At 40.0% G+C, this 27980-nt stretch overlaps 2 protein-coding genes and 1 long non-coding RNA gene across 7 annotated transcripts; 1 reads left to right on the top strand and 2 right to left on the bottom strand.

The window, feature by feature from the left end:
* Positions 1–272: 272 nt before the first annotated feature.
* LOC117778669 (cytochrome b-c1 complex subunit 10) lies at positions 273–3474 on the bottom strand. The gene is made up of 3 exons (XM_034614413.1): positions 3342–3474; positions 2520–2650; positions 273–682 (listed from the first exon to the last, which is right to left on the bottom strand). Exons 1-2 carry the CDS (start codon positions 3389–3391, stop codon positions 2530–2532), a joined length of 171 nt encoding a protein of 56 aa, XP_034470304.1. The 5' UTR covers positions 3392–3474; the 3' UTR covers positions 273–682; positions 2520–2529.
* A 961-nt stretch (positions 3475–4435) lies between these two features.
* On the bottom strand, positions 4436–27944 carry tcf3a (transcription factor 3a). Of its 5 annotated transcripts, none has more exons than XM_034613417.1 (20): positions 27393–27944; positions 23878–23974; positions 23480–23552; positions 18299–18372; positions 17109–17184; positions 16411–16451; positions 16178–16313; positions 15365–15414; positions 13892–13991; positions 13434–13570; positions 13151–13301; positions 12959–13017; positions 12750–12828; positions 11386–11462; positions 11076–11246; positions 10795–10903; positions 10514–10646; positions 7642–7883; positions 7161–7307; positions 4436–7037 (listed from the first exon to the last, which is right to left on the bottom strand). In XM_034613417.1, exons 2-19 carry the CDS (start codon positions 23929–23931, stop codon positions 7168–7170), a joined length of 1902 nt encoding a protein of 633 aa, XP_034469308.1. In that variant the 5' UTR covers positions 23932–23974; positions 27393–27944; the 3' UTR covers positions 4436–7037; positions 7161–7167. The 5 variants fall into 5 exon arrangements, with proteins under 5 accessions (XP_034469308.1, XP_034469305.1, XP_034469307.1 ...); XM_034613414.1 differs by having other exon boundaries at positions 7570–7883; XM_034613416.1 differs by having other exon boundaries at positions 7642–7886.
* LOC117778125 lies at positions 9997–10381 on the top strand. Its single transcript, XR_004616740.1, has 2 exons — positions 9997–10145; positions 10200–10381. It is a non-coding gene; the product is annotated as an uncharacterized LOC117778125 (long non-coding RNA).
* Positions 27945–27980: the final 36 nt, after the last annotated feature.

Consider the following 27980-nt stretch of genomic DNA (forward strand, 5'->3'; position numbering starts at 1 on the left):
CAGTCGACAGCTCACGTTACATAATGTCATGAAAATATGTCAGTTTCCTGATGCTGAGATCACGTGGGTCTCACAGTAGCAACTTGATATGACTTCTACATAAAAGGAAGCAGTGGTACGGTGACATCATTGGTGACCAAAGCTAAGCTCCACTCATGTGTCTGCATTGTGGAAACGATAAATGTAATTTGACATGATATTGAGAGCAGGGAAACAATGAACATCATAATCAGTTAACCCATTGTAAGTGGAATAAATATGCACAAATGCAATACAGGATAAATCTCATATATTTTACTTATTCTCATCAAAACAATTACAGCATGACATAAAGGACAGATTTGTATTTTGTGAATCAGGTTTGATCCACGGCACACACAGAACTGATGATTAAAAATAAATACCTGACCCCAAACTGAACAGGAAAAGAAAAAACTAAGAGTCCATTTATCACCCCCGTTTACATTTTCCTTCCATTCATGTTTTGGCAGAGGAAAAGTTGAAATGCCAAATCGTGGTGCATTTCAGCTGGATGTTGGTGGTGAATAGGTCGATGTTGACTGAGCTGCAGGGTGAAGATGACCGGCTTCCAGTGGCCTGGCATGCAGGTGAACAGTGCAAGGTACCGGCTGCAGCAGCTTCGGTTCATTATTTAAGTCTTTGAGTAAAAAGTAGTACTGACCTGGAAGCAGAGAAAAAATAAAATGAATAAGGAACAGGCCAATCAAACATCAAGGCTAGAAAGAAAGTTTGAGTGATTTCGTTAAAATTGGGGCGTAAGGATACACATGATTTGTACAGACACTTTTCCGAAGCCGCCACAGAGAAAATTAACCCAAGCCTGACCTACACCCGACATCTTTCTTTATTTTGTATCCGAACTGATCGAACTGGTTTCCCTGATTACAGCCACATGCAGCAGAAAGCCGGTGGAAGAAACAGCCAACCTTACGGAACCCAAATATCATTTCAAACACATTCTCAAATCATTTTCGAACCCACCAGACTAAGTCGGGTATCCACACTCTAATAACAAACACCATCAGTGTTTTTATAGCTGCAGATGAGCGGCCGTACTCAGTTACGAGAACACAGGTTTTAAAAAGACATGCTCAAATAATTGAGCCACCAAATATATTTTTTTTATCTACTGTTGCAGATCTACTTTATTAGTAAGTTGCAGCATTGTTAAAGACTTTAAGAATGGCAGTCGTTTAATGTTTTGTAGCAGTTTAAAGATTTGAAGGTGAAACCAAAGGTTCAACACTAAATATGATATTTCTTTCTTATTAGAAGCTACTACATACATGCATACATGCATACATGCATACACTGTCCTGGATTCTGGTCTGCTGACTGGTCTAAATGCCTGGTTTCTTGACTCTGAGTTTAACTCAATCCTTGAGTCCCAGCTGAAGACATGTAACCCTCAAGTATCTTGCCAACGTGATTGTTCCAAAAAATAAGCCATCTGATTATATAACTTTTTTTCCAGAGGTAGCCCGTGGTATTCATGTTAAAGACTCATTAATATGTCTAATTGATGATGCATCGTGACGTGGAAACATTCACAGCAGGTCTCTATGGGGATGTAAAGACCTGAAGGCCAAAGGCCACTGGACAGACATGTCCTTTATTTCCATCAAATAAACTCAAAGATTAGATGTTGGACATTAGAAAGATAAACACAATAGCAGATTTCCCACATCTTTTTATAAAAGAAATGTTATAGGTACTCTTTTTTATTGTATTAAGTATGTATACAAGGAAGTGCGTCCCTGAGCATGCAGCACTACAACCCCAACTATGCTCGCTGAAATAAATAAATAAATAAATATGTCACAATGCTACAATATGGCTGTGATATGTGCTTCACAGTTTTTGGAAAGTATTTCTGTCAGATGGAGGCATGAGGTCATTTCAGGCAATGGCCAGTAAGGATTAATATCAGAAATTGGGTTGAATCTCCATCCACTGCTGCCTGTGGTGTCCATATGCAGGTCTGCCCCAGTTTATAAAATGTAAACAGCCTGTGTGAGAGGTACTACCCTCGTGTGTCATTTTTGCAGGAGAAAGATCTCAACAAACACAAGCACCGCCTTGCATAGTTACACAATAGACCTTGATGCTGCACGTAGATGGGTGTGGGCCTTATCAAAATCAAACACCCCGTAAATTTGCGGAAAAACAATTTGCAGAACTTGTTATACATTTGCTGAGTAATTATCTTTTACTATCCAGCTTTCCAGAAACAGATCGATCAAGAGCATTTTGAATTGACTAAATAATAAAGCGTGAAAGAAATATGACTGAATAGTTTTAACAGTCAAAAACTAATTTAGATGTACAACAGACAGCAGTGCCAGTGTATTGTCTCCGGCTTGAAAAGTGAGTGCAGAAGTAACAGTGGATCCATTTCCAAAAACAAATATGATACTATCTACACATGATAATGTTTTCCTTACTCAGCTTCCCACCTCCTCTACTAACACTGAACACCTGAAGTCATCATCTCTTACCTGGCTGCCATTACTCATCGTTTTTGAATTTGCCATTGATGATGGGAACATAATCCAAAAACAACCTCCAGTCTGTGAAGTGGACAAGAGCGACACCTCCAACGCCGCCCCATATAGCCAGGGTGGGGATCCTGTCAAGATGGTGAAGATTTACCACACTGATCATATTTAAAGTGAATGTAAAATAAAATCAACTAAAGTGATTGTAGAAAGTTCAATGCACAATTATGCTGTTGGTGAGATTCTATGGAACCGGCACAAATACTAATATTACTCAAGGTCAAGCTAAAGACAGACTTTGGTTCTGAGAGGAAAGATCCAGTCGATTTGTCAACAGGGAAGTTATTCTTTGCACAATGAATATCAAACACCCAGGCAACAAACATTTCTTTAATATAATTCAATAAAGCAAAATTAACCTAAATAATAGTTTGTTTATTGTCTTGAATACTAATAGGATTTATCATTATAGCTTCACATAGAAACGGTTGCTAGTTCCTTTCCACTTCACCTCAGCTGCCCTCAGACCAGTAAACATTTTGAGACACAGATGGTTAATCCACTATTTGTTCCTGTCTTATCTTGAACGATAACAACAGCATCAACTCTTCGAGTGAGACCAGTCAGCTCGTTTGATTTAAAGTGGTCGTGTTGAGTTTTAACCTGACGTTAGCTGACAGGAAGCTAAAGTTAGCTCGTCCCTACATCTATGACCTCGGCTAAGCTAACAGCTAATGTTAGACAAGGACACGTTGAGATTCTGGCGGTCCTGAGTCTGTTCCTTCACTTCTTTACGAACGCGATGTTAAAAGGAAATCTTACCATGACTTGGCGATGGCCACGTACTTCTGACCGATGACTTTAGTCAACATTTTGTCTGTGATGTTTCCTCCTGACGCCCGACGCGCGGCTGGAAGAGCTCAAAGGAAGGAACGAGTTTGGTTTGATGACAACTACTGCGCATGTGCACAGTGTACTTCCTGTTGTTACCAAAATAAAAGACCCATTTTCACAGTACAAGCTGGAGAAAACTGAATGGCGGCCCATAGTTATTACACTGGTCTCAGCTAAGGGATGGAGCCCTGAGTCAAAATAACTTATATACACCCCAGTTTACATTATGTGCATACAAAGAGAATGTTGCTACAGAAATGAGTGCTAAAGTTCACCCAAAAATAAAAATGTAAGTGTTTGAGTCCATAAAACCCTTTTGAAGTTTCAGGGGTAAACCACGTTGCAGCCAAATCAAACACAATTAAAATAAATGGTGATCAATTCTTCAAATGTGAAGAAAAAAACAGTAAAATAAAACATAAAACGCCTCCATTCTGCTCCTTTGGTGTGCGTTCTTGTGAGAACTGCTATGAGGAGGAGAACAGCGGAAATTTAAGTCTAAAAACAGTATAAATGACGCCGTTTCGAGTTGAAATTGAATGTCTGGGCTATAGGACACTTGGATGACAACACAGGAGCAGTATGGAGGCATTTTGTATGTTTTTTTCTGAATCGTACACCATTTACTTCAATTGCATTGGATTTGGTTTTTGTTTGGTGGACTCAAACAGTTAACCCACCCCTCCATCAGCATAGTGGTGAGCAGATAATAAGTGAATTTTCTTTTTTGGTGAACAATCCCTCTAACTCAAATTAACATTTTTTACTTTACCCACAGCAAACCTCAAACCAGTAAGTACTCCAGCACTGGAATAACCTATTTGCTTCTATGGCTTTGTGCAAAATATAATGAAGCTGCAATGTGCATTAGACTGTGCAGTGTTTTACACAGTGCTGCTCATGCATGCCCTCTAGTGAACAATTTAGTTCTAAGAGTCTTTATTGGATAAACTCAAATAAAATATTAGATGCATGAACTCGATCCTGGTTCACTTGCATTACCGGAAAAGGAAAATCAAATCAAGTGTTATTTGATTTATTGAAAAAGTCACTGGAAAAAATGCGCTTTGTTATGAAAAATGGCACATTTATTGCTACATTAGACACAACAGTCCTCGGTATCTACTTTATATATAAAAAATAGGAAACTGGAGGCACTTTGAGGACATAGCCTACATAGATGTTGTCCCCAAACATGAGTGAAGACAGAGATATGTTGCAGGTCACCTGCTGTGCAGGACAGAAAAGGGTTTGTCAACAAAGAATATCAGGTGTGTGTCTTGAAACTTGGATACTGTAGACAAACATATCTGTCATGTTAAGAAATAAATGCACAGGTCTTCAGTAGCGATTTCCCATATCACAACAACACCACATTTTTCCTGCAGAATGGGTAGGGTAACTGACAAAGAAAATAATGTTTGGGGCTAGTCCATGGGGCAAGATTTGCAAAGAACTGACAGGTAGAGGTAAAACAAATACTGTCACATATCAGTATCGGCTTACGATAATGATTAAGCAGATAAGGACACATCATACAGCTGTACATACATATCAATGCACATGCCAGTCAAGACCAAAATTATATTTAACAGAACTAGTACATAATACATGAGAAGTTTTAAGTTTTTTCAGTGTCAGGTCGAAGACCAGGTTATTACTCATCTTACATCTAATGACGGACACTCAAGCAGTGAGCATCGATGAGTGTAATTCTTCATTTAGATGTTCAGAGACACTGTCAGATGTTACTGAAGTATATATGTTTTTATACATCTGTATTATAGAAAAGGTACAACTTATAAATCCTTAAATGCAACATTATCCACCATGAAGCAGAGAAGTATTCAGGCACTGGTGAGTAACCATTATCAAAACTCCCAAAGTCAGGGAAATGACTAAGGCCACCCTTTTTGATTCATTTTATGCTTCATATCATAATGAAACACTGAATTATGTTGCAGATTGACCAACCCCTTCTGCCCCTTTCTCAAACCAGGCAACAAGCTCATCACAGAGTTGCACGTCAGGGAGAAGACAGGGGTGTATGCAGAAGAAAAGAATTGTTGTGTCATTCAAAGAAAAACTGTTGCAAACACCAGAACAATTCACTTACAACTGGCCTGACGGGTTTGTGTTCAAATGCATTTTCTTTCTTAAAAAAAAAAGAGCAATATCACAACATGTGATGGTACAGCCAGATCATTTTGTCATTTCTAACATTTCTAAGCACCTGGCACGAAAAAATAAAACACCTCACTTTGTTCCTGGAATCTAAACTGAGAGTCATCTTACATTTAATCAATGTAAACAAAAAAAGGAAAGAATATTCCAAATGATAAAAACAAAACTCATACATCTATATTACAAAGTAAAAAATAAAACAGAAGAGAAGGGAAACGTCGAATCAGTTCTAAAATAGGAAGATCCTTACAACATGATTTGCAATTGTTCGAAAGGGAAAGAAATAAACAAATCCCTAAATGCTCAACAAGGAGCAACAACAAGAACAAGTCAGTCAATGGCAAAGTTAGCAGTAACACTCATGACCCCTTCAATACTCTGAAACTGCTCTGAGACTTACATGATGCATGTTGAACACGTTGTAACAGTGTCTTTACATGATTTGTTGTGGGCAGGCTGATGTGAGTCAGAGGCTTTATGATGAGCACACGGCGGAGACTGAGTGACTGACTTGATGAAGGTTTAAGATTTGAGGATGACGCTTGTGTGCTCGAGTCCAACAGCAGCCTCACAGAGGGAAGGTTGGGATGTCCACATCTAATTAAACATGCGTGTGGATTCATTTTGTAAAGAGTCTTTGCTTGTGCCAGTGGTGGGTCTCTCTCTCCATTCCACTTACATGGCAGTGACAATAACGCATGTACAGGACATAAAGAGATAGGAATCAGGGATACACGGTTGAAAAGAAAAAATTTCGACCACATGTTTAAGTAGCTGACTGTGGAACTTTTTTAGCAAAGCATCAAATAAAAAAAAAAAATACAGCCAGGATTACCAGCATATCAAAAAGAAGAGTCAGCTCTGTGATTGGCCACTCGATCCTCCCTCTGTGTCTCCAAACCTGCCTCAGTTATTCAGTCATTACATTAGAGGATAGCAATGGTGACTGTTTTTTTAAATCTTCAACAAACACTATGGCCTGTGTCTTTAAACAGGTATTTGTTCAGACATAACATAAACTCAGATGTCCGTCTTTGCTTCTATAGAATGTAAGACCTTCTTTTCAGATGGGAATGCCAATAATTATCCAACGATGAAAATCCTAACTCTGCTCACATGAGCAGTTGATCCAAAAGTTTTATTTGATCCAAACAAGTTTTGCTCCCAACATGTAATGCATTTTTCAAAATGTTTTACAAAACATCACAAGAAAGTCCTGTATCATGTCCAATTTCCACAGTCTCCAAACCAGAGTCCTTGTAGTAAAATGGATGAGTGTGCTTCTTCATCAGGGATGTGGCCACCTGCGTTGTCAGTATTTGTGGTGTGTGTGTATGTGTGTGTGTGTCACACACTTTCCAAAAGTTGCTTAACATACCGAGATGCATGACAATGATGGATTAAGGCCACGTGTTCTAAGGGCTGTATAATCAACAGGAACTGGAAAAAAAAGGAGAAAGAAATTAATAACATTCTCACAAAAAACACAACAAAAATATATTTTGTTCATTGTAGTATCTCACAAATGTGACCAATCCCACTGTTGAGATTCTGAAGACTGACCTGAGAATTACATATGGCTAACAGGGTTGTGTCCATCTCCACCCAATCCAGGGTGACCCCCACCAAGCTGCATCTGGGGGTCCACACCGGACACTTTCTCCTCCTCTCTCCTCTTGAGGCAGGCAGCCTTTGGATTCAAATTGCGTTCTTTTTGATAAAAAAAAGGAAAAATATACTGATTAAAATCACAATTGAGGAAACTTGAACTGATCGCTTAGTGCTGAAAAGAAAGCCGAGCTTCGGACATACAAAAGTGCCAAAGTAGACAGAGGGAAACCTAATGGGTAAAAAGCAAGACAGGAAAATGAAAAGAAGGATGAGAAATACAGGGATTTGGCAGAAGGGAGATAATTCCTCCAAAAGTCTCCCTTTCTCCTATTACTCATTTTTCAAAGTGTGTGACTAGCACCTTCCATCCAGTGATGATGAGAGGCGGTTGGTTGTCCAGGTGGATGGGACTGTCCTGTGTTTACCGACCTACCTCGCACCTGCTTCTCAAGGCCTATGATGACCTGGACAGCCTGCTGCAGGATGATGAGCTTTGTCTGGGCCTTGTCGGTCTGCTGGTGGACCTGAACCATCCTGCCCAGGTCTCTGAAGGCTCCGTTAATGTCGCGAACACGCACCCTCTCCCTAGTGTTGTTGGCGTGGCGGCGCTCTCGCTCCCTCTGCTCCTTCTCCTCGGCAGTGAGGTTTTCATCAGTCACAGAGACAATGCTGCAGCTGCTAGGAGAACGGAGGAGGGGGGGTTGGAGGGGCTGGTTAACAAACCCAAATCACAACCCTGGCTGAACCTTGGCTAAAACTTTAGTTATACTAGTTTAAACCTCAAGTATAAGACAGTGTTTTATTGTTTATCGTCGTCAGAATTGTTCTAGTATTTAGAAATAGTTTTATCTTTTTGTGTCTGTGTAAGTATGAGGCTGACTTTAAGCCCTTGGTCTAGATGAGACAAGATGAGTGAGATTGCTGAGGGAAATCCCAGTGGAGTCTTTGCAGTGTTGCAGAAGAGGGAACAAACGCATGGAATAAATTCATAATAAATATTATTCCTTTATAAAAAATAAATTGACATGAGCGAGTTCAACAATAAATGATTTTAAGCGAAGAACAGATGAACTGGCGATCAAGATACTACAGTTGACTAGAGCGACCGGGTCTAATGAATCTTTCGACTTTTACACGGAATTTATTTTCAGTTTCGTCATTGGGGTCCAGGATGGAAGTGGAGGGGATGTGGTGACTGTCCAGCAAAATGAAGATATGAGAGAAAGGGAGAGCAAGGAAGCAACACCCTCTGCCAAGTACAGTACATAGAGAGAAACACAGAGATAAAGCCGAGGGGAGAGACAGAAGGCACCGTGTTAAATACATCAGCAGTAAGAGATGCATTTATCTGAATGTGAGGAGAAGAGAATCACTGTTGCCATCTGTAAAAACGATAAATGACAGGGGGAAAGGGGAGTAAATGAATGAATGTAAAGGGTTGTTGAAGCACAGACACAGCAACATAGCTGAAGATGGGTTGATACACGTAACGACAGACAACCCTGCTTTCATGCACTAACACTCACTATGGGTCAAAGGTTAGAAAGAAAAAAAAAAATCCGAAATGAAAATGACTTAATCGTTTAAAGCATAATGAGGCAGCAGTATATTCAGAAAAATGAATAAATGAATAGATGTTAATCCAGTCAAAGGGAGAAGCAGACAGATGTGTAAACATTTTCAAAGTGGAGACAGACAGGCAGCTGTGAGACAGGCCAACACATCAGAACAAACAGCCGTTCTGTGTGTGTAACCAGAGGACAACAACCTCAGAAGATGAGCTGGAGAATGGGCATGTTTCAAAAACAGTCACGCAGCTTCATTTCTTTTTCTCTCCATGGTTCGGTTTGATCGTTTTTAGGATCAAGTGGAAAAAGTGTAATGCATAAATTCTCTACATCTGAGAAAGCTGTATTTATTAACCACCACGTGTAAAGTGAAGTTAACTGACACACGTTATTCAAAAAGATTTTAAACGTCCAACATAACGTTATGTCATGAGCTGAGAAGTGAAGCTGTGTGGAAGTTTTAGATTTTTAAAGAGATGCTTTCCCTCCTTCCTCCCTGGACACCCACTGACCTCGAACTTGCTGCTCCAGGTTGACTATAACGTTAACGGCCTGTTGCAGTACGATCAATTTGGTCTGCTGTTTCTCATAGCTCAGGTGGAGCTGACACATGCGGCCCAGCTCCTTAAAAGCCTCGTTGATGTCCCGCACACGTAGCCGCTCGCGGGTGTTGTTTGCCATCCTCCGCACTTTCTCCCGCTCAACCTTAACCTCCACTGGCAGATCTTCGTCATCCTCATCATCCTCATCATCATCCAGACTAGTGAAAAACCAATGGCAGATGAGAAGGGTAGCAAGCAACAGTTGGGTACAATTCACTGACAATTACTTCCATTCGTTTGATGAATTCGTTGAGCAATCAAATTTGCTACAAATGTGAGCATATTGTTAAAAACTCTAAAAAAAGGGTGGATCACATTACAGTTTTGTTTTAGAAATATGGCTTTTCTTGACCAAACAAGAAGAATATGAACAACAATGAAGTGCAGCAGTTAAGCTGTAACTGCCAGAAAAATAAAAATATTTATGGATAAAATTATGTAATTTCCAGCTGCAGCACTGTTTGCGATTATCACTTTAATACTGTCAAGCTTAGTTCCCATTTCATGAGGGGTTGATCATTGGCCATGTAACTGTCTCATCTGTAGTTGAACTTAATGGATTGGTGCATTTTGTTTCCACTTGTTAGAGTAAAAGACGACTCCAATCCAACCACTGAGTACTGGGTGACAAGAACAAGGATGACATATGTAAGTATTTTAGGTAGAAAATAGGAACCTGACTGGTTCAGTATAAATCTTTAAAATCAAAGTAAAACTACTGAAATGGTGTTAGAGTAAAACTTGAAATTACATCTAAGTTTACAGTTGTTGTGACTTAATTTGAATAAAACTGGTGTTGATTTTACAAGGACTGTTAATAGGTTAATATGACTAACATGACTGTTTGAAGTCTTGCTCATCTTCATGTGATGATAAAGGGTAAAAAATATTACAATAATATATGTATAACGATCAGTCTCTATAAACATGCAAAATAACAAGCACATAGACTGGTATCCTTAGGTCTAATGTTGAAATACATGAGAAATGAATTAGGTAGGAAGCAAGACATGTTGAAAGGTTTAAAGACTGTTCTCATAAAAAATTATACTAACCTACTGCAGCATCATACAGTATGGCATATGTTATGCATTGATCAATATGTTCCTGAAAAGAATTGTAGGTTTAGCGACACCTTGTATGAAGTCGGGATTTCATGTCTTTTTTCTCATCATCTGACTTGTCAGTAAGGGAGCAGTTGTCATCGTCCTCCTTGCCTTCTCTTTTAATATCTGAAGAACTGGAACGATTTAGGCTGCTGGTCAGGCCTGCAAACAGAATTCACACACAATGGTACAGATATCAGTTAGACCCATACATGTATTACCTACCAGTTCAACAATAGGAACTGGGATGATTGCCCACAGTCTGATATGAAAACTAATCAGAGAGGAAAAGAGCAACAGAAAGTCTCACCAGTAAAACCTTCAGCCTGAGAGCCTGGAACAGATGTGGAGCCGTGGTGACCATGCAGAAGTCCTCCACTAGAGGGCAGACCAACAGAGTCCTCGTGGTGACCGGACACCTTACAGGAAACAATACAACTATTTTTCAATTCCCTTGTTGAAGTTTGTAAAATTGGCAAAAGTACAACATAATAATGATAACCCCTCTGACTTTGTGCCCACTGTAACAAATGTTAAATTTATTCAGTTATTGGTGGATAGATTTCTTTTGCTACTATTCACTTTTCTCACCAGTCCAGGAAGGCGACTGGCCAATCCAAGTGCTGCAGTGTTGAAGCCAGGAGGAAGCCCTAACCCAGACGTCAGCAGACTGTGCATTTCAGCCAATCCTGGAACTCCTTGGCTGTTGGTGTGGCGCTGAAGAACATTGATGACTTCTTCCAGACGGTCCTCCATTTTGCTCTGCTAGGGAGGGTGAAAAACAATGAACAAAGAACCAGATGCACAATTCTAGAATTGTTTGTATATCTTTGACATACTGAGACAATATTTTGTTCGATGTTTCAGACAAGAAAGAAAAAAAAGAGGAACACGGACTCACCATGGTCTGAATGCCACTGTCAAAGTTAGGTGAAGGTGTGGCCTGGCCAGAGGACCGAGCCCACTGAGACGCAGAGCCTGGAGAAAAAGATGAGGATCACAAGGTTCATTCAGACATTTGAGCACTGAAAAAGTATCAGCTGAGCTTATATTATATAAACATTTTAAAACAGAAGTAATACTCACTGCACTCAGCTGTTAATTTTTGTTGACCTATTTATCCTAATGGATATTACATTTTTGCTGGAGACTTGGAAATGATCTGTTTTTCATGTGCTGCACTGGTATATTTTCTTACAGGCCCTTGTTATGACAAATTGTATCATTGCCTTTACCTTATCGTCACTAGTGCATTGTACACACTTGATGTAATTGTTGCACTGTTCTTCAACTATAAGTCATGTTGCAAACCTGTTTTAGCTCACCTGGGAAACTGTAGAAAATAGATCAGAGAATCTGTTCACTCCCTGTGAGACTGGAACTAAACTGTGTTTGTAGGTATCAGAACACAGATTAATGTATGTTATAATAATGAATTCTTTCTTAATGTGTGATGAGCCAATTCAGAGACAAATAGGGAAGCGACCCCACCCTCTTTTTATTTTCTCTTCCTCTCTCATAGGTTATATTTGGGTGGTGTGTGCGTGTGCGCGTGTGTGTGTGTGTGTGTGTGTGGCTGTGGATGCGTGTACTCATAGTTCCACTTGCATTATGTACAGAGAAAAACCCCATTGTCTATGTAATTTTCATAATTGCTCCAGAACATAAAACACCCAGAAATTCAATAAAAACATGGATATAATACCAGCATATGTGCCCTTTAAATCTTTATCGCTGAGACATTTCTTACAACTACCATACTACTATATCAGATGACCTAAATTTCCAGATAGTCTCGCCTGCCAAACTTATCTCAGTTCTATGTTTGTTCAGTGCTAGCACATAAAAAAAGGTCTGACTGAACTCAGTGACACAAGTGCGAAAAAACAATCTGGGTTATTTAAATTATGTAGACCAATCTGATCTATCAAGGGTGGTCCTTAACTGTGCCAAGCTCATGTTTATAAGATAGCAGTGAGATATATTCTGTTTATTTTGACTACTATGCTTCACTGACAATACTGATACTGATCATAATGGAATTTGCACCAGAGAAATTAAAGGTCTATCAAAAATAAAGAATCTAAACATGTTTCCTTCCACATTTCACCCAATAGATGGAGCTACATTGTCACTATGAACCATTCACAGTCTGAATGAGAACAATACATTCATCAAAGAATGGAAAGTTTATTGAAACAGCAGTCTATAAGAGCCAGCTGACCTTTAAACCTCAGGTCAAAATGACTGCAGGTACTGACTCACCTGAAACAGCTTGAGGTGAGCAAGAGGGAGTAGATGGGGATGGAGGGAAGCCGTTACTGTTCGGGTCTGAAGGATAGATCTGGACACAGAAGTTTTTGTTATTAATCAAATAAACACAATGTGCTAATTTATATTCTTTAAGTTAAAGAAATTTAAAGTTTTGTGTGTAAGAATGTTGCCTATAAATATGCGTTTTTATCATTACTTACAGATGCCAGGGCTTTTCCGATCTCATCACCTGAGCTTCCAGGTGCTTGTCCCCGATTGGCTTGATGGAGAAGGAGCACATAGCATTTTGCTCAGAACTTGTGCTCAATAACAACTCAACTATGTCACAGAATAACATGAAAACATTTAGAGCACATTTTTACAAAAAAAGGAGCACAAACTTAAGGGTTTACCCATAATAGAGTCACTTCCAACAATAGGGGGTGTGTGGTTGGAAACACCAAAGCTGCTGGAGCCAGAGTGGAAGCCAGCGGGATGAGCCCCATTCACCTCACTGCCATGCAGGGGGTAGTTTTGTGGAGAGAGGGGCAGTGGCTGCCGTTTCTAGTAAGCAAAAACAGCAAACGAAATGAAATCCACAGACAGAGGCCCTCGATGATACATTTGTCAAAAAGTGTCAAAAACCTCATTATGTCTACATAGAAAACAAGTCCAGAGTGTGAGGGCAGGGCTCACCAGTCTGTCTTGGGGGTTAATGGCTGTGAAGGGTCCATGCTGGCTCATATGGGGGGTGTTGCCCAGCATGGAAGAAAAACCCGGCTGAACCATCGACCCGGCAGAGCCCCATGGATCGGAGGGTGGGTGGAGGCCTTCTGTCAGGGGGCATCAAGTGAAGGAGTGGGGGGCAAGAAGGGCGAGGGATAACCAGCCACAGCAGATGAAAAGACAATGAAGGCCACAGATGAGACATGTCACATTACTGTGATAACTTCATTTAACTAGGATGCACCATTTAAAACTCTGGCTTTAACACCTACATGTAGACTTCCAGAAGGAACAATTAAAACTATATTGGTAACACAAGGAAGCTTTAATCAACTAATCTATGTAGTTGCACAGTGCTTTATCCTTATTTACCAAAACTGTCTCCCAACACAACACAATGAAGGGGAGGCAAATAATGTTTAACTGACCTTGCATGTAGAAAGGTGGTGGGTAGGGGTTTCCTGCCTTGGAGGATGTGTAACCAGCATTGTCCCTGTTAAATTCCTCTCCTGAGGCTGATGCATAAACCTACAGAAAATACACAAAGAAAGAGAGAGAACTTTTCAGCCTTGTGCTTAAAAATCTTCTTAAAAATTATACATGACTATAAAAAAGATGAACTGTGTATCAAACTATAAAACCCAAGTATTGCATGTGTGGAATTTGTGTTACTTCATAAGGAAGTTATGTAGGAGCATCCTTGTGCTTTTGTAGGTGGGAGAAATTATGATAAATAATGAATTATTTATCCTTAGAAAATAGTATCAAGACCTGTTTGAGTTAAGACTTCAAAATAAAAGAATTATGTTTATTCATTAAATACCCGATTAAACACAGCTCTAAAATTTATAAGTTCCCTCTTAGGAATCTTAAAAAAATCTTTTGTTACTATCTAGTTTTATTACTTAACTCAATAAACAGACTGCGGCAACATTTCTGCAGACTGGAGCACTGAGCTTTAAGTATTGAATGTGCAGTGTCAGTGATTTTATTGGGTCCTGTCTACCATTTCAGTGAGGCTTTTATTTACTATCCTGTTAAATAAAAACATGCAGAGAATGGTCTACAGATACAAAATTCTATCTTTTTAACACAGTGAGATGTGACCATATAGTGGGATCTGCTGTTGGATTCAGTCGACTTTCAAATGCCTATAAAGGCACCAATGTTCTGAACAACCGATCCTTCTCAATCGAGTCTATTCTAGACGGAAATCAAGTATCAAAATGCGTCCGAAAAACTTATATCCAAATGGACTCAAGTTGTCTCCTGTAATTTGATTAAATGGAGAGAAAAGGAGAGGAAAAAAGAGGGGAGAGGAGAGGAGGGAACGGAGAGATGCACTCCTAATTACTGAACCATCTGTCGAGTCCTGGACGGCAGCCAACTCTACTGGCAGCTGGGAAAGAGGGATGGGGGAGGGAGAGAAAAAAGGGGAGGGCTGTTGTTCGTGGTGGTGGTGGTGAGGGGGGAGGAAATAGGGTGCCCAGAGAGCGAGAGTGAGAGAGAAAAAATGAGGTGGAGTAAGAACCATCAAACCCCAGTATAAATTCCCTCCAGTGATCTGACGAGTGCACTTGGCTGAGAAGAAGAAACGTGGCCATAAAGTAAAGGGCCTACAAATACAACACACTATAAATACATACTGCAGATGAGTGACTGGCTAAACAAGTGGCTTTTCCCCCCATTTTTTTCTTTGCCGCACTGGTGAAGATACACAGCTGTAAGGCTGGACGACCTGTATTGCAGCTATTCTACTGCTATGCAAGCCAAGGAGAGGTTTAAGATGCCAAACGGGATGTGAAAATGAACAGAAACATGAAAACATGGGCTCCCACGGACAGAATACAAGGTCTGAAATGAAGTTCAGGGCTGCAGCCTTTCTGGAGGTTAGTACTCACTGATGAGGGCAGGCCAGGGGGCACCTTCCTGATCTTTTTTGGCTGGGATTCTGAGGGTAGAGAGACAAATCACATAAGCATACTTACACAAACATCAAAACTTATTGCAGGATTGAATTATACAACAACCAATGAAGAGATTCATATGGTTGGGGGGGGTTTGGGTACCTAATGAAGATATCGTCCTTGGTTCTGAAGTAATCTGGCTTTGGGACTACTCGTTAATGTCTAATAAATAGTTATTCTATGCCAATAAGATTCAAATATTTCTTCAGCGAGAACAGATTTTACTTTCTCTTATTAAGAAGAAGAAGTGAGAATTCTCAGACACTTTTTAAAACCACATCAGGAGAAGTGATGATACACATCAACATCATTTTACATAAAGGAAATTTAAGTTTTTCTGATATAAAACAAACAAGGTCAGCAGGATTATGCAAAAACGACTAAACAGATTTTCACAAAACTTGGTGGAAGGATGGAACGTGGAACAAGAAAGAACCCAATTAAATTTGAGGCAGATCAGCACTAAGGGGCAGATCCAGGATTTTTGTATCACTTTCTACACCATTGCATTGCAATATTTTTGGGCATTCTTACCGATTTTAAAGAGAATACCTATAGATCGTGATGAAAAGTAATCCGGCATTTTAGGGGGACTGATATATGAGCGTGTACAATTTGACACATTGTATTTTAAAGGAATCTAGTGGATTTAACCGTGGTCTCATGAGGGGACTGTTGGGCCTATGCTTTCTACTAAGTGCCATTCTACTTCTGTGTTCCACTTGAGACAGTCCTTTAGCGTCTTACCAATGGGGTCCTGTGAGGGTCTCCTGCGAGGGTTGCTCCCCTCATAGGAGGAATAAAACTGGGAGTTGGACTTCAGGCCAGACGGGGAGAGGGGATCAGGACTGGGCATCGGTAATCCATTGGGCATAAAGCCAGGCTAAAGACAGTGTCAAAGAAAACAAACGCTGTTGCAGTGTAACAGGACAGGTATGAAAGAAAATCTGATACTAATACAGCAATTCGGACAAATTTACCTGTGCTGCAAATGACGAGTACGGCCCTCGCTCAGCCTTCCCTGTTAGGAGGTAGAAATATAAAAATCAGGTCATGAACGTGAGAAGTAGGCTTTTATGTCAATATTAAATCACAATCTGGCAATTCCCTATTCCTCTATTTCAGTGCCTCCATCTGCTGTGTGAGTATACATGATGATGTGTAGTATTTATGGCTGTGAAATAAAAAACAACAACAAATTGGACCATTATAAATGGTTCAGGGGCAATTGTGCCCAACCTCTGTCCCCTCCCCTGACAGTTAAACAGAGGAGAGCTATAGCCACAGTCCCGGGGGAGAGCCTTGTTTGTGCATGGGTGCCCTTTACACCCCCCCTGCCCACACTGAACACACAAACTGGAACACACAAACAAACCCCTCCTCCACATCCTCCCTGATTACCCTGCTCCCTTCATCCATTGCCACCAAACCATAAAAATGCTTTGCTCTGAAGGGGTACATTATCGTCTAACCTGTGAAAGGCAGCTCTCTCAAACAAACAACTCATTGCTTTAGCTCAGTCACACTGTCCATTGAAATATATATGTGTATTTCATGTTCTTCAGTTGTTACGTCCTTTTATTAGAAACACAGAACCGTGAATGTCCCTGTTTATAAAAAGATGTGAAAGTTGTGGTTTCTGTGCTTAAACAGCTTAGTTCTACTTAAACCTTCTTACCAACAATCCCAGGTCCAAATATGGGGGCAGAGGCCATACCCTGCTGTTCACTGTAAAGACCTTCTTCTCCATAAGCCTGAGGGAGAGACAGCAGAGGCTTTAGGGATATAAATATAGATGAATTAAATCAAATAAAGCCAATTAAATTATGTAATGAAACAAACTGTGAATTGGTTAGTAAACATTGTCCAGTTTTGATGTGAACACTTAAAACAGGTCGGACACTAGTCTGATCTGGCATTAAAGGTGAATATGGGATTCTTAAGCAGATACAGGGTTTGTGTAGTATTAATACTTGATTACCATAGAAATACACAAATTACATTAACAAAAAGAGTTTCTTTTAAATACATTACATCTGTGAGTGCACATCACTTAATCTTCTTTAATTGTGTGATGTAATGTCATAAAATCTGTACAAAGATTTCAATAGAAATTTAGCTAATTATTTTCCTAATCCTAAATTAGCTTGCGAGCATTATGTCTTAAAGCTGATTCTCAGATGTCCTCGGGTGATTACCAAAATGAATTCTCAACATGTAGGAAATACTTCATTATATCAATGAAAACATACATGTAGGTGGTTGCATTTCATTTTTATGAAGTGTACAAATGAAAAAACTAAATCCAAGTGCATCAGTCCAGTAGATGCACCATCACAGTGCAAAACTTACTCATTACTCTTTTCCTTCCGGGCAAAAACCAGGTTTGGTGTAGCCTTGCCAGAACATGGGTTGAGCTCAGAATATCTGGTACTTTAAGCTGTCTATTGATGTAAACCTGTCATTTGATGGTAAACTAAACTTGGGCTGTTCCAATAACTGAAAACCTGTTTGATAAAGTATCAGAAATAATCTAGACTGGAAAATTGAGGCTCTCTGAGCTGAACAAGTGGACATACCCACTGAAATACAAACCAATGATCTATGAGATATACAAATGAGAAACTCATTATTGTGGCAGAGGTGGTTCATAACTCCTTCTGAAAGGTGTAATGTGTAAGGTGACATCATTTTATCGTTCACTGTGAATATGTTTATGCTGTTGTTCAGAGATCATGTGTAAAATGTTCCCAGTGTGCACAAACTGGTGCTTTATTAAAGGTAAAATGCAGGGTTCGCACTTGATCATCTCATAGTATACAATGTGTTAGACAAAGTTTCAGTTTAGTAAATGAGGATGAATCGTACCCGTCCCTGGTTGAAAGACGGACTGTTCTGTTGTCCTGGTCCCCAGTGACTGGACCCACTCCTCTCATCTATACCTGGAAGACAGAGATTAGGCCCATTAACCTCCGACACATTCCTCAAAGGTGTTCGAGCTTTGCTTTGGAAAACTAAGTTCAAATTCGGAGAACGATGACCTGCGTTGATACAGGTTTTTCAGGTCGCTCAGAGTAACCTTCACTGAAGAGCCTCACTTCACAGCTCACACAGAGACAGCACAGTGACAGTCACATAACATGGATATGAGCTGTGGGAAGTTTGAATAATTAACACCCAGTATGAAGCTTCCCGAATCATCCTCGACATTCTTCATTCTCCCACTCCACTCCTTCACATTTTCCATGGCAACAGTCATTCATCAGCCATCTATTCTCTCACATTTGGCCGACACCTTCGTCTTAACGCAGACGCTAAGTCTCAATCTTACATGGCCGACACACAAGTTGTCCCTGGCCAGAGCACTGCAGCTTCCACGGAGGCCAGCGTGTTTAAAATGATTTTTAAAGATTGGTGAAGCAGAAATTTCTGCCCGTCCCCTTCCTCTCCATCTCCTCTCATACTGCTACACACCATCTCTAGGGGAAAGCTGAAGCTTAATTGCGTACTGATTTGCATAATTGTGCATATTAATGAAGCTTGGCTCTATGAATATTCATATTTTTGTTTTGTTGTCTAATTAAAAAGCGGAGAGGGGAGGGGGATGGGGTAGAGGCGGGATCGAATCATGACAGGATCAGCAGTAGAACAGAGTGATGGGTCCACAGCAGTGAGAGCTGCTAGATTGCCGTGACAACTGTGATCTATACGCACGACACCAGCAGAATAAGAGATGAAGGAGGCAATGTCTTGTCCCATGTCTATGGCTGACTGTCACTCTCCCTGTCAATCAAATACAATAAAGAAAACGCATGAACCATTTGTTTCTGCTGGAACTCATGAGTATCTGAGTTTCAGACAAGAAAAGGCTCCTAATCAATATTTCCTGTTCCTGATGCTTTTGTGTATTAGAAGTAAGATTTTCAACATGTTAACTAACCGCACAGAATTATATACTGCATATTTAAGGAGTCTAAGTTAATCCTATGTATTTATATTCTGAATGTAAAGCGGCCAGCTAGCATCAGTATCGACACACTAAATAAATGTATGTTTACAGACAGTAGGACTACGATTTTTAAGTCTACATTACACACCTAGGTTTTTACCATGTATCCATGCAGCCTAACAGAACCGTCCTGCTAATTAGAAAGACATCAACATGTGATATTTTCTCCTCTTTGCTTGTAAGCCAAGAAAGGTAAACTGTCACCATCCATTCCACAAATAGCAGGATAAGTGCAGCGCTTACTGTCTCCACAGCCATCTTCTATAAGAAAACCTTTCTCCAGCCAGGTGAGAGGTAGAAGGCGTAATGCATGACTGGCTGTGAGGAAAATAATCTGAGAACTAATGAAAATTCACACCTGGAGGAATGGTGTTGTGAGATAAATGTTAATGGTACATGGAAGAGTAGACACGTGAAATATAAGGTGTTAAAGAATTTTAAATAGATGTAAATTAACTCACTTAATGAGCTGATCTGATGACAAGTAGAGGAACAGAACTGAAGGGATATTTCAGCAGGTTTTCAAAATTGCTGCAAATAATACTGATAACTTAACTTAATTAAGGTAATCACAAAAAGATAAACAGTGAGAGTAGGGAGATGGTCTCTAATCATAAACTCCCTCTAAACTCAAATCTGTTTTGCCTGTAATATCACATTGTAATATTTACAAACACTATAATATTATAATGCAGGTTTATATGCCATCAGTGCTGCTTGCAACTTTTTGAAGGCATCACAGAGTATAGTTAAATCGAAACTAAGTATAATGTGTGTATAATATGTGAAAACCCATTATGGTTTGGGTTTTTGTCCCTTGGCCTGTTCCACCGTGCTGGGCAGAGACTTGGAGTAATAAAAGAGTTATAACAGATCACAGTGCAAATTATTATCACATATAAATTAGACATGGGACCACAGAGGTATGAATGTAATTCACATTTCGACTTGAGTGACAAAATGACTTTGCCAGAACAAACAAGTTTTATTAGCGCCGTGATCATTTTCAAAACCTTGAGGAAAAACATGAGTAGTGCAGCGCTCAGACAGACTACCAGGACTGGAAAAAGAAAAACGAAGAAAAGGGTGAGTAACATCAGACAAATTCTCTGGTGAACCCCAATGCACTTCTCCTCCCAGCATGCAACGCCCCTTTAAGCATGGATGGTCTATAATTACACAGGAAGAAAAACTGGAAACAGACAGCCAGTCTGAGTCATAGGCTTTATGAGCAAAACCTCTTGAAACATACATTGACCAAACTTGCAGACATGTCTTTTTTTCACAGGAACACTGCCCCAGGCACCTATAACTGAGTGTACCGTTTTGTCTACACACCTTCTTCCTTCCCTTGGCAAAGTGACTCACACAGACACAAAGCATGATGTCAGATCAACTCTCAGGAGAGTGAACACTGTAAATGAAATACTGAACAATGTACAATAACACAGGCCAGGCTGCTGTAACCCGTGAGTCACTGGAGACTTCTCAAACACAACCCACTGTGCCCTAACCCACTAAAACAGCTTAGAGCCGTTGTACTTACTATGTGTTAAATTACAAATGCACACATTTGTCAGGAGCTCCCTTTTTAAACTCCAAATCTATTGTAACTTTAACACTCTTGAGTTCTGGGTGTTTAGTTCACATCTGTTTGAAAAATGGAACATTTCATGCAAATTTGAAACTACCCCCCTCCTACGTCTGCCCATACCAAAGTTTAAAAATATATTTTAGGACTCTCGGTTTCCAGTGACCAAAAAATGAAAGTGAGCTGAAAATGACTTTAACTGACTGGTAAAGGGATTGAACAGGCACATTAAGACCAGAGCGGAGATATTATCATCACTGGAAGCGCTGGCAGGGAGGATCCCCACAGCCACACATGGTAAACCTCCACATAACCAAAACCTTACCCATTCTGAGGTAAAAAAAAAAAAATGGCAACCAAGTCTGAATGGAAAACATGTCGCAGCTGCTCCACAAAAAGCAGGAATACAGATTGAGTTCAAATAAATGTATGAATATGTACGATCGTATGAAAAACTTTTCATACGATTGCTGCATCATTATCTCTTTCTCTACAATCAGATGTGTGTATGTATGATGCAGGACAGCTGTCCATATTTCTGAATGTAGTAACATTTATTTTCCTTTGGTAAAAACACATATTTTCATGCTGATACAGGAAGCTGTTCTTCATGAAGAAGCAAACGACAGATATTTCACAGATAGGAAGAGAGGCTGCTTGATGCTCCAAGGGTAGATTTTGGTCGGAGAAAATGTTAAGGCAAAGGGACAATGCCATGAAGGGCCGCTGGATTGAACATCTGAGTCTCTTTTAAAAGCATGCACCTTGGCTTGACAAAAGAACGTGCAAGTGGCTCTCAAATGAAAAGAAATAGAGCCCCATTCCCCCACCCTGTCAATGCTTGCCTTGTCTTTCATTTTAATTCAATATTCTGTTTCATAATATGGCCAGTCAGGAAAAGAGCTACTGCACATCTATAGATACAAAGGTGACAGTGGAAGGTTTGCGTAGTGCAAGTGGCTGTGTAATTGTAGAAACAGACCCAGAAATGTTTAAAAGTTAACACATTGTGTATATGTCAGCAATACCAAAAAAAAAAAAAAAGGGATGTTTATTAATAGTATCTAAATGTATTTCTTAAAACTTGAGGTAAGTGCTGGGATGGCAATGTTTTTAATGAGGATGGATAATAATACACTGGGTGAAAATTTGTTATATGAAGAGTAGAAGTAGGGTGGGAGTAGGATGAGAGAAAAAACTTTTTCACAGAGAGGTTCAAAGAGAGGAGATTAATTGAGCTGTTCCCATCAACCCCCACCACTTCTGCCTTTGTCTTTAGCTGACTGAATGGCAACAGCTGAGAAGGTGAGGGAAGGGACACGTGCAAGGGGAGGGTGGGGAGGTAAAGAGGAGATGACACTTGGTCTAAATTACATAAATTAAGCGTACCATTTCTCCTGAGTTTCTTTCCAATAATCTGTGATCAATAATCAAATCTTTTCTATTACAGCCTTTTATATTGTCTGTAGTTTTATTATTATATGAATAATATTATAATCACAAGGGGCTTTAAAAAAAAAAAAGGCCCCCATTTCTAGCTATGGGTGAGAGAAAAGACAAATAGCTTGTATTTTCTTTGCAACAATTTTCTTTTGACTAGATCACTAAAGGAAAAGCATTTATTCTATTAACATTGCACAGACGAAGAAATCTAGAAAAACCAAGAAAGAAAGAAAGCCGGCAAAACAAAAACGATTAAAAAACAGATACTTAAAAGGTCCAGTGTGTAAGATTTAGGTTTAAAGGGATCTAGTGGCAGAAATTGAATATAAAATAGTGATGTTTTCACTAATGTGTTACAATCTAAATGGTACGAATTGTTGTTTTCTTTACCCTAGAATGGGTCCTTTATATTTAAATACTTTATATTTACATCGTGAACGGGTCGTCTCTACGAGGCCGCCATGTTTTTTATAGTAGCCCAGACTGGACAAACTAAACACCTTTTGATTTTTTATGACGACTGAAGGCTGCCCCCGGTTCTCTTTCATGTTAGGAAGGGGAGGGTGAGGTGAGGGGGTATTCAGCTGCAACCTGAAACTTCACCACTAGATGTTACTACATTTTACACACTGAACCTTTAAGCCCTGCCCACACTAATGTGGATATTTTGCAAAATTAAAATTAAATGCAAATTAAAAATTGCATTTGGGCATCTTGTCCAAATGCAATTTATTACAATTTGACAAACACCTTCCAAAGAGCAGATCTCTGTTTATCTGCCTTGCAGAATTACTTGGACGACAGCATTCTTCTCTGGTATTTGATTGCCTTTGACATGGACTTGATCGCTACATACTGGCCCAGAATGCTAGCGTTTGCAGTCATTTTTGTGTTGGTGATATTTTGTGGAACAATATATTTTAAAATAACATATCTGCAGTAATGTAGACAAGGCATTAAACTATAGGACCCACATGGACAGCAGGAATAAATGTATTGGTCTTACCTGAACCTCCAAACTGACTGCTGGCGAGAGTAGTCGGCCGGTTCTTGCCGTTTAAGGCTGGAGGCGCAAACATCTAAAATGAGAGGAATGAAATGGTTAAAAAAAACAGTGGGAGTTCATCTAAGAGTTTAATGAGTTGACCCCTATCGTATAATATCCAGTATCCTATTTAGCCAACTGCTACAATGGGCTAAAGCAGTATACGTATTCCAGCATTGGAAGTCTCGTAAAAAAAGTGGTGGATGTACGCGCTTCAGTCCCTGACTGGCTGACCCATTCAGGGATGCCTCGATGTTCATGCACATTTAAACCTGCTTGACAACAAATCAAGTCATTTGTAGTTCTGGTAGCATAATGAACTGTATAAGATGCATACTGAATCTTCAGAGGGATCTTACCGCGCTAAAATCCAGCAAGTCGTTGAGCTCCTTGTCGGTTTCCACTGCAGCCATGCTCTGCTGCTGTTCACTTGGCCCTTTCAGTCTCAGCAAGTGACTATAAGCAGAGGTAAGGAGAATATGAGTATATTTTCCCATTTGTAAGATGTTGAATATTATCACCAGCAAAGGTACAGAAAAGTTAGATGTCTGCAAAATCAAGTATCAGGATCTTTTGATACCTTGATTAAGATTATGTGACAATGTAATAGCTATGACTATTGGTGTAGTTCAGTGTCTAATCTAAAGTAAAGGAGGGTGATATAGTCTGACTACCCAATACATGGAGCTGGAGATAGACCTATTGTTGACTCCACTCAACGGTTTTCAAGAAATGTTATAACTTAACAATTACACAGTGTTAAAACTGAAAATTTTCATTTTATAAACAACGTGTTATTTTAATTGTTGTTTGTGATTCCTGTTCACAACATTGTATTCACCAGTTAACCCGCTGAGATTTTACATAAGGACAAACCACACTGTCAGACAGAGCTTTGAAACAACGTCCACATAGGCAATCAGAGATCAATTTAAAATAAGTCTGGTTTGAAAAGATTTCATTGAAAAAGTTTCACTAGAGATAAAAATAAAGACTAAAATGAACAGTCAAACTGTAAAGGCCCAAATGATGAAGCAGAACTGATTCAAGGTAAAAACCTCCCATGTTTGTGGTAGTAGATTTAAAATATGGGTTTTGGAGGCTTAGTAAGTCAAATATCTTAATGAATAGGAGTAATGATCAAAATTATAAAAGCAATACCTAAATTGTAAGAAATGCTTTATGACCATTTAATATAGTGATACATATACTCCTAGGCAAAATCGACACTTACAATGCCAATATAATATTGATCATTCAATCTCTAAACAGTAGATGGTGATTCAAGTGGATGAGACTCAATTAATTCAGGCACATAAACTACAACCTCACTCAAACCGCTTTTAAGGGAGGGTTATGCAGGCACATGTAAACTTTCAATGACACATTTTTAACAGTAATTAATCACTTATAACTATGTCATAAAAGTAGCCCATCCTTGCCTGAGACAAAGTGAGAGTTTGTCTGAAAGCCAATATCTAACATGGGTGACAGTGGTTCATCCACAGGCCACACTGTGCTTTGGCTGCTTCTTCTCCCTCATAAACCACCCTGCTCTGACAGCTCTTTTGAATAACTCACAGTCATAAGACAACTTGTTGGAGTCTCGAAAAGGCAATTCACTGTCAAGTTCACAAGTGGATCTGCATCAAGTAAATGCAGGCCGTGTGTGTAAAATATCTAAATATATTATTTCTACATGAGTTGGACAAACCAGCAGAAACACTTAGCAATAGACAAGCACTTCTATTAAAAGGTGGTTAAAGGTGTTGATTAAATTCGAAGTTAAATTTTTCAGACCCTAGCTTGTGTTTTCATCAAGCAAATATATGTTTACAGGTGGTTCAGCTAGTGTTGTTAAAGGTTTACTTGTTGCCACTGGAGTGTGTTGTCATTATTTTGGATGGTTGCCACTTTAAATAATGATGCAGAGTGTGTGTACCTCTGCAGGTTGCCCTAAAAACTGTTTACATGTTCCTTTTCTCTGTCCGTAAAAAATGGTTATTGTCAGAATTTCTTGGTGGAAAAACTTGGTGGAAGGATGCGGCATTGGGTCAGGAAAGAAGCCGTTATATTTTGGTGCAGTGAATTTAAATGTGTTCTGATAAGGAGATTGTTGGGCCTTGGCAGGGGTGTGCACTCCACTGAGTGCCAATCTAGTTTGTCATTGATCTGTTTTGCAAATAGTTTGCAAAAGAACAAATAGTACAATAAATATATTATAGCTTAAGGGATTTAAACAGTTTAATCTCCAAACCCTCTGTTTATAATCCAGTGAAAAACATGAGAAAGACAACATGGAAAAATAAGATTTTTTTTAAAAAAATGTAAAGCTGATAACTCCAAACTAAATAACTGTACCTGATTTTATTGAATAAAGTACTTGTACAGTATACACTTGACCATTTGGTTTTACACTTGCATCCTCTAATATATAGAGTAAATGGTATATAATGCACATAGTATTGGATTGGATTTTAATTTTGAGCTCTTTTGCTTTACTTAAATGTACTTTATGTAAAATCTCTCCTCTCTTTTAACTTTCTTTATATTCACACGTGACTGAGGCTGATCTGTCCTTCTTGTCCAAAACTTTTCTTTGTATCGTTGACCCTCATGTATGACAACATGAAAACTTGACACTGCAACTAGATCAAGACTAATGGAGAAGCAGTGTGAACAGGGGTACAATGGTACCACAGTTGCTCAAAGACAGATGCACACAGTAATGACCCATTTACTGAATAATGTGTTAGATAGCTAGCTAGCTGGCTACTTTATTGATCTCAAAGGGGAATTTATGATCTGAGATCAAGCCAAAATGTGTGGACTCTACATCATCTAGTAGTTTCTGTGTCAGTGAGCTGAGGTCAAAATGGGGGATAAGTGTTTTAGCCCCTCCTAACAAATGGAAGTGGCTTGTCTGGAGCACCCCCACCTTGGGCCTAGCCCATTTGGAGAAAACTTTAGAAGCATGAACGGCCAAACAAAATGTCACACCTGATGTCAAGACAGGGGACGGTGTGATATCGAGAGACCGTGTTTTCATAGCCCATCGATGGGTTACACGGTTTCACGTTTACGAACTTTAACTAAAAAAACCTGTTGCCTGCGCTCACGTCGAGCAGGAGACCGAGGCACCGATGAACACAAAGACTGGGGCTGCCCAAGTTAAAGCTGAGGAGTCAAAAACACAAGAAAACCTCACAAAACATCAGAAATGTCTTTAAAAAGTTGGACTACTTGTATATAAAACCATGCAGGGTGGACAGAATGTAGCTTTGGTCGCATTCTTGCACCGTGTTTGTTTGTTGTTGGCGAATGTGCGTGAAAAAATAACACTTCTGAGTTACACTTTTAACACGGGTTTTATTAGCATTGCTCCATTTGGTTGTTTACACTTAATCCGAGTGTCCGAAGCTACATTGGTAAAGCAGTAGAATATGTAACGTAAACGTGTGGCCGTGTGCAATTTTAGCTAAAAACGCGTCTAATGCGTTTTTTTTCAACTGTTACGTTAACGTCTCGATGCTAACATTTGTTTGTGGGGGAGCTACTGGTGCTTCAGACAGCTAAACCCCGAGGGGAGCTAACTCAGTCTGGTAACATGCTAACGTGCTGTAACGTTATAGCCACTTCAAGTGAACAAAGAAGTCTTTACCCGCACGTACCGGCGGCTAATACGGAGTAATAACACCGCAAAAAAAACCTCGCTCAGGCCGAGGGGGAGACAAACCCTGAGACCCCGCTCTTCCCGGCGGAGGCTCCCACTCAGCGCAACTTAACGATGCGCGTAAAACTTGATTATTACTCCGGTAACAACGAGACACGCAACTTCTGTTCCGCATGCACGAGTGTGTGTTGATCCATTTACCTGGATTCAGTGATGTGGCATCCAACAGGGAGAAATCAACGACTGGAGTGGAGCGAGGAAAAAACACAAAGTTATGGAGAGGGTCCTTCCTTCCCCCCGTGGTCCGGACTCACTGCCGCGGGTTTGATATGGATGACGAAAGGCGAAACGAATCACTCCTCCGCCGCCTCACCTCGCTGCCGTCTTCGTCACAAAACTGAAATCACGTCTCCGACACGAACCATTACTCTGATGTTACTCGGGTCCTCGGATCGTTAGAGAAAAAGCTCGCGTCTCATTCCCCGAGAAGACATTTTAACAGCCTCCACATTGTCGGGTTCCAGTGTGGTATCCCTCCGCAGCGCAGCCCACGGGAGGACGCTGAAACATCAGCGGTGTCCAGTTTCAGCTCAAACCGTGCGAGGCAGTTTTCGACGTTGTTGATGTCGATGCGATTCGGTGAAAAACTGTACAAAATGTCCCCGTGTCGCGTCTGCGGAAAGAAAAACACGGAACGGTAGGAGCACCGATTTGCTGGGGGTCTATTTCCACTGGCGGAAGGAGACAGCGGAAAAGCCCCACAGAGCCGACCACCAGAAGATGGAATGA

This window comes from Hippoglossus hippoglossus, chromosome 17 (assembly GCF_009819705.1).
Source record: "Hippoglossus hippoglossus isolate fHipHip1 chromosome 17, fHipHip1.pri, whole genome shotgun sequence".
NCBI lineage: Eukaryota > Metazoa > Chordata > Actinopteri > Pleuronectiformes > Pleuronectidae > Hippoglossus > Hippoglossus hippoglossus.